At 45.4% G+C, this 10000-nt stretch overlaps 1 protein-coding gene across 1 annotated transcript in view; it reads left to right on the forward strand.

Moving 5' to 3' along the window:
- rfc1 (replication factor C (activator 1) 1) overlaps positions 1-4771 on the forward strand; it is a 14405-nt gene extending 9634 nt beyond the window's left edge. Inside the window, exons 19-26 of the mRNA XM_080859610.1 lie at positions 389-484; positions 751-849; positions 1153-1307; positions 1505-1622; positions 2269-2414; positions 3303-3516; positions 3978-4160; positions 4323-4771. Coding sequence (XP_080715736.1) covers positions 389-484; positions 751-849; positions 1153-1307; positions 1505-1622; positions 2269-2414; positions 3303-3516; positions 3978-4160; positions 4323-4421 — 1110 coding nt within the window. The 3' untranslated portion in view covers positions 4422-4771. The remainder of the gene's footprint in view (positions 1-388; positions 485-750; positions 850-1152; positions 1308-1504; positions 1623-2268; positions 2415-3302; positions 3517-3977; positions 4161-4322) is intronic.
- The last annotated feature ends 5229 nt before the right edge of the window (positions 4772-10000 follow it).

Here is a 10000-nt window from a genome sequence, read left to right on the forward strand (position 1 = left end):
CCAGACACACACACCGACACACACACGCACGCACACACCAGACACGCACGCACGCACGCACGCACGCACGCACGCACGCACGCACGCACTAGACACACACACACGCACGCACCAACGCACCAGACACACACACACACACACACGCACACACACGCACGCACCAGACACACACACACCTCACTCACTCACTCACTCACTCACTCACTCACTCACTCACTCACTCACTCCACAGATAACTGCATATACACAGTACATATACACTGATTCCTCTCCTTGTCATAAACAAACACCCGTGTGTGAACGAAAACACACACACACACACAGTGTCAGTAGTGCTGTATGTATCTATGGGTCGACATCAACATACTGATTTCTTCCCTCTGCTCAGGCTGCGATGATGTCCGTCTGTTTCAAAGAAGGCGTGAAGATCCCCCCTCCAGCTCTCAATGAGATTATTTTAGCATCCAATCAGGATGTCCGACAGGTATGACTCACATGCCTCATATTTCCATAGATGTACTTGGCCGTCATTCACAATTACTTAAACATGCTTGTGTATACTTGTCATTCAGAGTTGAATTTATGCTGCACAGTGTTATTCTCTCTGTACTATTTAGTGTGTGGATGTTTAATATGATAATCATGGTACTTTATGGTTAAGAATGATACTATATATTATATATATGTTATATAGTTTGGTAATAGTAATACAGATTGTTCATTGCAACACTCTCTTCACCATCCTATTAGGTGCTGCATAACCTCAGTATGTGGTCAGCCAAAGACAAGGTCATGAACTATGACCAGGTGAAAGCAGACGCCAACAATGCCAGGAAAGATATGAAAATGGTGAACTCATGTTTGCATTCTCTCTTTTTTCACACACACACACACACACACACACACACACACCCTCTTTACTCAGCCATGCAGAGGTGAAGGGGTGTCAGTAACAATGAAAATGGTGAACTCATTCTCTGTTTTCATTCTCTCTGTTTTCCCATACTCGTACCCATTCAATATGTGTGCCTTATGTTCTTCTGATGAATAATTATAACACAACTGATAACTGACGTTATGTACTCGTGTGTCTGTGTGTGTGTGTGTGTGTGTGTGTGTGTGTGTGTGTGTGTGTGTCTGTGTGTGCTTTAGGGTCCCTTTGATGTGTGCAGAAAAGTGTTTGCCTCGGGAGACGAGGCCAAACAGATGAGCTTGATGGATAAGTCAGACCTGTTCTTCCATGACTATTCTTTGGCACCTCTCTTCGTCCAGGAGAATTATCTTCACGTCAGACCTGCAGCTGCAGGGTAACTTGCGCCCACAAACACACACACACATATACACACACACATACACACACACACACACACACACACACACTCTTTACTCAGCCATGCAGGGGGTGTCAGTAACAATGACTGGTAACTGAGGAGATGATGTGTCTATTGACAGCAGTAACCTGAAGTGTGTGTGTGTGTGTGTGTGTGTGTGTGTCTATTGACAGCGGTAACCTGAAGAGCCACATGGTGCTGCTGAGCAAAGCTGCAGACAGCATCTGTGACGGAGACCTGGTGGACCGGCAGATACGCTCCAAACAGACCTGGTCCCTGCTGCCCACACAGGTAACACACACACACCCTGCTGCCCACACAGGTAACACACACACACACACACACACACACACACATGAGTAGACTCCAAACAGACCTGGTCCCTGCTGCCCACACAGGTAACACACACACACACACACACACACACACACACACACACACATGAGTAGACTCCAAACAGACCTGGTCCCTGCTGCCCACACAGGTAACACACACACACACACACACACACACACACGTGAGCAGACGGTCCTGCAGGAATAAACACTCATTCATAGTATGTGTTGAGAGGTGAATGTGGCATTTGGGGTAAAAAAAAAAAAAAAAAAAAACTCTGTTCCTCCAGTTCTGAAGTGGCAAAGCTGCATCAGGTCATAGCTGTTGGGGAAGGCAGTAGATCTGTGTTCATGTGTCCTCCTGGCTGTCTTCAGAGAGCACCTCCCTTCCTAACTGGCACCTTGGCTTAACTTGCACTTAAGCAGTGACAGTCCCGCACTTCTTTTTCTTTCTGTCGTTTTCTATTTCTTGAAAAAAAAAAAAGCAGTATTTATTGTTAAGGGTTTTATTGCTCTTAGCTTGACTATTCTCTCCCTTGTACGTCGCTTTGGACAAAAGCGTCTGCTAAATGACTAAATGTAAATGTAAATGTTTGTTTCAGGCCGTCTATGCCAGCGTGCTGCCGGGAGCGTTGATGAGCGGCTACATGAGCCAGTTCCCCACATTCCCCAGCTGGCTGGGCAAGTTCTCCTCCACGGGGAAACACAGCCGCATCATCCAGGAGCTGGCATCCCACATGTGCCTGAGGTCAGCATCAGTGTGCTCAGTAGCTCTGCTCACTCCAGCAGTACTGGGGGGGATTCAAGTAGGTGGTTTAGTGACACACCTGGGCAGTGGTGTAGTGGTCCCTGGAGAAGTGGGTATACTCTTAATTTTTGCAATTTTTATAAGCAGCCCATACAGCACAGGATAAACACCCTGTTTTGAGAAGTGGGTATACGTAATGTTGACAGACTATACCACTGCACCTGGGTAAGGGAACCTCCTAAAAGAAGAGCCTGTGGCTTTGTTGTTAAGGGAGAATGAAGCCGTAAGGCTCCTCTTTTAGGAGGTTTACCTTATTAATCTGAGTTAATTTACCCATGTTTGTCACTAAAGCACTTACTTGAAACACCCCCCCCTAACCCTTTACCCCCCCCCCCCCCCCATCCTCAGTATGAAAATGCAGCTATTTTTGCTGGCTCTTTCACCATATCTGGATTCTATAATACAATGTTTATTGTCACGCGTTACTTCTACTCATTAATTTGAACTCAAGAAATGCAGTAATTCAACTTCTTTGAAATGTTCTGAATGTGGCACCTGTAAATCATGAGAGAAATTATCTAAAAGGAAAAGTATCCTACAATGTTTGAAACCTGTTGGCCTCAATAAAGATAAATTGTTGATCGTATACAATGACAATATCAATGCATAGAATGTCTATAAACAAATGTCACCATTAGAATCATAAGACCCCAAAAATATAACTTAATTGAACTCCTCAATTGAAATTCCGGGTCAAATTTTAGATTAGTAATTCAACTTCTTCAAAAAAAATTGTGAATGTGTGTGTTTGTGCAGGACCCTGAGCAGTAAGCAGGCGGTGAATGTGTGTGTTCTGATGTGTGTGTTCTGATGTGTGTGTTGATGCAGGACCCTGAGCAGTAAGCAGGCGGTGAATCTGGACTACCTGCCCTACATGCGATCAGCCCTGCTGGAGCCGCTGCAGAGGAGCGGAGCCGAGGGGGCCAGCCAATCAGTGCAGCTAATGGACGACTACAACCTCATCAAGGAGGACGTGGACTGCATCATGGAGATCAGCACATGGGGAGGCAGACCTGACCCCTACTCCAAACTCGACCCCAAGGTGAGGAGCGGACTCTTACCCTAACCCTAACCCTGACCCCTACTCCAAACTCGACCCCAAGGTGAGGAGCGGACTCTTACCCTAACCCTAACCCTGACCCCTACTCCAAACTCGACCCCAAGGTGAGGAGCGGACTCTTACCCTAACCCTAACCCTGACCCCTACTCCAAACTCGACCCCAAGGTGAGGAGCACGTGGTGGACTGGCTCTGTGCCGATGTTCTGGTATTGTTCTCGTGACGTTTTAAAGGGTTGGGCTTACTTTCACTCTCACCAGCTTCAGCGAAATAAAACCAGCCATCATTCTTCAGCATGAAGGATTAGTCTCTTTCCTGTAGTTTACCCTTAATAATATTCAAGATTAAAACTGTGTGCGTGTGTGTGTGCGTGTGTGTGTGTCTGTGTGTGTGTGTGTGTGTGTCTGTGTGTGTGTGTGTGTGTGTGTGTGTGTGTCTTTCTCAGGTGAAAGCGGCCTTCACGCGGGCCTATAACAAGGAGAGCCACCTGACGCCGTACTCGCTGCAGGCCGTGAAGAAGGGCAGGAGAGGAGCGCCTGAGACGGACATAGCCATGCAGGATGGAGACAACGACTCACAGCAACAGGAGGAGGAGGAGGAGGAACAGGGGCTTGATGCCATGATCAAGGTACGTGTGTGTGTGTGTGTGTGTCTGTGTCTGTGTCTGTGTCTGTGTGTGTGTGTGTGTGTGTGTGTGTGTGTGTGTCTGTGTGTGTGTGCTCTTGTCCCTTTACAGTCTTTGTGGTTGTGTCTTTCTCTCAAGCGTGCTCTTTTCTGTGTTCTCCTGTAGCTGAAGAAGGCTAAGGCTAAGCCCGCAGCGAAAGCGAAAGCAGAGGATTCTGGGAAAGGCAAGGGGAAAGGGAAAGGGAGAGGAAAAGGCAAGAAGTGACCGCTGGCTACACACCTCACCTCACCTGACCGCCGCGCCACACAAAGGACCACCCCACCTAGACTCTCCCTCCCGCCGCGTCTGGCTGTGAATGGGACCCGCTGTACAGAGACTCCCCCAAAAGGCTTTTGTAGTCTCCTGCCATCCTCCCCTCTCCTCTTCCTGCTCATGTTAACCACACTATTGTGTGTTGTATGATAACCTTTCTCTGCCTTAGGCTATGCTGTCGTAGCAACAGAGGGGATTGGCTGCAGTGACCGGTGATGTAAATATAACCTTGCATTGCTAACTGAACAGTTTCCATAGCTCCATATGGGAAGCACTTTAGACAGCAGACTTGTCTTTTTTGATAGACCCCACAATTTGCTGTACTTTTCTGTGATCTAAACAAATTTGCAAGGGTAAGTAATAAACTGTTATATACCATGAGAGATCTTTCGATTGGGGTTTGTCTTTCTGAATCTGAGTTTATTTGGAGGGGATGACTCATTATGCCATTATAAGCCATTAGATGGACATGGTCAGGGACGTGCACAGGAATTTTGAAGGGCAGTTGCTCTTCCCTGGGAAAAAGGAGCAACACGTTTATTATTGTCACCGCCGCTGCTAGGCCCCGTCATCTGATCGCAAATTTTGCCAATATAATTTTAAACTCTCACTAACCGTTGCTGCCACGCCTCCGTCCCCTGATCGCAAATATATATATATACATTTCTTGTGGAGGGGCAACTTCAGTCGAGGAGGGCAAACGGGCAGTTGCCTGAGCAACCTTAGCCCACTCCTGTGCACGTCCCTGGACATGGTAACCATGTGATGACCTGAAACGCTCAGGAGAGATGTCAGATGGTAAAGCGGTCCTCATGAGAGCACAATCATTCCTGTCAACTGAGATCAATAATTTAGTAGGAGAGCAGAAGCGTTTCACCCTGCCTGCCACCAGGGGGAGCGAGTTTTACTATCAGAAAGAGGAACTCCCTTTAACCAGCTGCAGTGTTCTTTTCGGATGAAAAAACCCCAATATTCATGGCTATCGTGTCTTTAAATCTAAAGAGGGATTTTGGAAACTTGGAGGTTGAGCTGCTTGTGGCACAGTTTCATGCTGACCAAGAATGTCTACTGTATGAAAATACACTTACCTTGGCATGACATTGATTTTCTTTTTCCTTTTGTTAAGATAACACATATTTGTCAGTGACCTGTGCCAAGTACGTGGATGCGTAACCTAAAATAATTAAAGATATATCAAACGAAATAAAAAAAGTAAGAACGCAGTGAGGTATGTAAGAGGATGTAGTAATAGTTTGAAATAAATAGACAGACAAATGTAATTTGCCTCTAAAGTATAATACAAGTTAAATAAAATGGCATGATGACCGTCTTCGAGTACTAGATATATTGTTATAGGATGTGAGTGGCAATGCAGCTCTCGGCTACTTTACTAATTGGTATAACAGCATGCCTACTCACATTCCTCATTTGAGGAATATTTTCCTCAGTATATTATTTTGAAGTCATGTTTCACTCGTAGTTTATCAGATGCATCAGGCCTAGAAGAGACCTGTTATCTGAGGTGGAGACGTGTCTCTAGATTACCATATTGTTACCACGGTGTTGTGTTGAAACTTCAGATGACAAGAGCACATGATCCTCTCCCTCATCAACCACTTCATCAGGTACAGTTCGCCTCCAGCGCATTACACTCTGAATGACCTGTGAGCATCGTGCTGGAGATACGATGCAAAAGGTAATTGGTTATTTTTTGACCTAAATTGCTGGTAGCCTCATTTCCAGTTTCATATGTTTGTTATATTACACAATGTGGTCGTCAAAGTCTTTTCGATGTCAACATTCTGCGTACTTATATCTTGTTTGGCCCGTGGCAATATATTTGGTATCAATTATTCACGCTATTAACATAATGCTATGCCATTAGCTTGGCACTATACCTACTAGGCGGACTTCTACAGAGTGTGATTACTAAAAGAATAACAGATGTAATACATCCAAAGGTGGCTGTATTATGTTCATGTTTTCGTTGGGCTAACGTTAGTTCATTAGATCCACCTGGTGAAAAAACGTGGTTTAAGCTTTAGCCTACGTGCTTTTCCAGCTTTAATTTAAAAAAATATGGGTCAATGATAAAAAGCTCGCCTGCGGAATACAGAGTATTATTTATTTAAGATAACGGAACTGGTCAGCGAAATATGGTGTGTGTGTGTGTGTGTGTGTGTGTGTGTGTTTGCGCGCGCGCGCGCGCGCCTACCCAATTACCACGCCTGGAGAAGCACGAGCCAGGGTACAGGTGTGTCTCAGATGAATGATCTTCGGGTGTCACTACAGGGTTCGGTTTCACCTACGCGCTTTACTTAAAGAAGAGCCAGCTCTTGTATCCAGTTCTTGTCAACTAACCTCCTTTATCTGAAGGCTTATCTCCGAAAATCTGAGCCAAAGACTTCTTGCGCGCAGATTACTTTCTCATTTAGATGTACTCCTGGTAGTTCATATTGCGACTGAAACTGTAGATACCCCGCCAGTCCGATAGACATTTTTGCATGACTGAATAATGAAGAAGAGTGGTAGTTCCATGTAATCTTAGTTCTGTTGTCTACTTTACATGGCCGTGTCATTCAGTCCCAGCTGCGTCGGAAAGTCTTACCTGCAGGCCTATGTTACCCGAGAGACAGTATGAGTGCACACATGTATTATTGTGTATACAGTATACACGCACATATATTACTTTCTCCAATGGCTCTGTCTATTGCAGGTTTTTGTGAAATGATGGTGAAGAATAAAGTCAGTACACCAGGCCAATCAAAGGGCAGGAGGCTTCCAGGGCGTGCACGGAGCAGGTCAAAGTTCAGCTCACGAGCCACAGACCCCACCACCCATGCCGCACCCCCACATGCTAAAGTGTCCCCCCCTTCAGCACTCTCAGTGGAGACTCATGTTGTAGCTGCACCTTCAAACTCCACAGCATTCACCTCCAACACCACGTCCTCTCTCACACCGTCACAAACAGCGTCCTCTCTCACACCGTCACAAACGGCATCCTCTCTGACTGTGGCCTCAGGTGTCACACACGATGCACTTTTAACTATGTCAAGCCAACAGGACACAGACTCAGGCTCCACAACCCACTCGAGCACCCCCAACTCCCACCACACAAACTCCACCATACCTGCTGCAGAGGCGCTGTCAACGTCTGACCCTGAGCAGCCGGCTCCTCGTTCAGGATGGGAGAAGTTCAACACAGATACTCTCGATCTGTGGGTATCCGTCTCTGATCGTGTTTATGCCCACGCGGCGGCCATATTTGACCACGCGCGTGAGGAGAAACCACTCGGTTTAGGACTCATCAGGTACGGACAGAAGAGCGAGACGCCACCCTGCAGGCCTCCAGACAGCTCTGCGCAGGAGCAACACCAGGCTTACCTGCTGGCATTTAACAGTCTCAAGTGTGAGTGTGTGTGCTCAGATCTCAAACCCTTTACTTTTGCGTTGTTAGCACTTCAAAGCTAGACAGAGGGATACACAGTTCTGAAATGGTGGAGGATTTTTTTTTCCCCATGAAAAATTCATGACTGAATTCCCACTAGGGAAACTGCCTCAGCAGTATTTTACAGAGGCATCAACACATTAGAATTCTATGAAGGTATCTGGCAGGAGCAAGGGGATACTGTGAGTTATGCTCACCGTCTGGCTGAACACATAATCATTCAGACTCCGTCTGTCAATCAAGGAAAAAAGCGAGAGGGCAAAGAGAGGAGCACAGAGAAGAAAGATGTAGGAGATACATATGGAGCACAGAGAAGAGAAGAAAGATGGAGGAGATACATATGGAGGACAGAGAAGAAAGATGTAGGAGATACATATGGAGGACAGAGAAGAGAAGAAAGATGGAGGAGATGGAGCACAGAGAAGAAAGATGGAGGAGATACATATGGAGGACAGAGAAGAAAGATGTAGGAGATACATATGGAGGACAGAGAAGAGAAGAAAGATGGAGGAGATGGAGCACAGAGAAGAAAGATGGAGGAGATACATATGGAGGACAGAGAAGAGAAGAAAGATGGAGGAGATACATATGGAGGACAGAGAAGAAAGATGTAGGAGATACATATGGAGGACAGAGAAGAGAAGAAAGATGGAGGAGATGGAGCACAGAGAAGAAAGATGGAGGAGATACATATGGAGCACAGAGAAGAAAGATTGAGGAGATACATATGGAGGACAGAGAAGAAAGATGTAGGAGATACATATGGAGGACAGAGAAGAGAAGAAAGATGGAGGAGATACATATGGAGGACAGAGAAGAGAAGAAAGATGGAGGAGATACATATGGAGGACAGAGAAGAAAGATTGAGGAGATACATATGGAGGACAGAGAAGAAAGATGTAGGAGATACATATGGAGGACAGAGAAGAGAAGAAAGATGGAGGAGATACATATGGAGGACAGAGAAGAGAAGAAAGATGGAGGAGATACATATGGAGGACAGAGAAGAAAGATTGAGGAGATACATATGGAGCACAGAGAAGAAAGGTGTAGGAGATACATATGGAGCACAGAGAAGAGAAGAAAGATGCAGGAGATACATATGGAGCACAGAGAAGAGAAGAAAGATGGAGGAGATACATATGGAGCACAGAGAAGAAAGATGGAGGAGATACAAATGGGGAAGAAATGAAATAGAAAGATGGAAAGCTAACCTAGCTCCCATGTTATATTTGTGACTTTGAATTACAACATTGATTTTCACACTTCTTGCACAAAGGTCGCTCAACTGGCATTGGTGCAATCACTTATTGACCTTGGGTCACTGAACTCCTTTAGAGAATAGGAGACATGACTGAAGTAGAATTCAGATTCAGAGGGCTATAAATTCCAATTCTCCCTGAATGAACAATGAATATATTCTGTAAAAATGTTGGCAGATGATGTCATTTAGGCGAAAGGAAGACCTCTTTTCACTATCTGCATTGTGAGTTGCAAAGCTCAAGCCAATCAGATGAGCAGCAGTTAATCATGTGTAGTCTGTGCACCTGTTCATCTCCACAGATCAAGAGCTTCTGGAGAACGTCATCATTGACAGCTGCTTGTGCCGCACTCAGACCCTGGTGAGACTCATACACACATACTGAAACTCCATTCAACATGGAAACACCCTGTTCTACACACACACAGGTGTTCTTAAAGGTGCATTAAGGATTAATAGCTATTCGCTAAAGGTATGCTAGCAGCTAAAACTAAAGAAATCTCTTGAAATGTGCTGACTTTGACATTATGACAAACTAATTACTCAACAACTGTCCTTACACAGTCAAACATCAATCATGTGCAACACAAGACTAAGCAAGACGGCAAATAAGCTACTTACTAGATCGGCAGAAGGTAATCAAAGTCAGGTCGGCGGGCATCGGCAGGCAAAACTACAGAACGCAGCTATATGCCTATCGACCCTACTATGCCATTGGAACGGACGCAATTCTCCATATTAAAAGTCATTGTAGCGCCCCAATTTTTTTTTTTTTAAGCTGTTATTTTAAGGTTAAACTGCTTATCCTAACCCTAATCCTGA

The sequence above is a fragment of the Sprattus sprattus genome (genome assembly GCF_963457725.1).
Source record: "Sprattus sprattus genome assembly, chromosome: 20".
NCBI classification, from domain to species: Eukaryota; Metazoa; Chordata; class Actinopteri; order Clupeiformes; family Clupeidae; genus Sprattus; species Sprattus sprattus.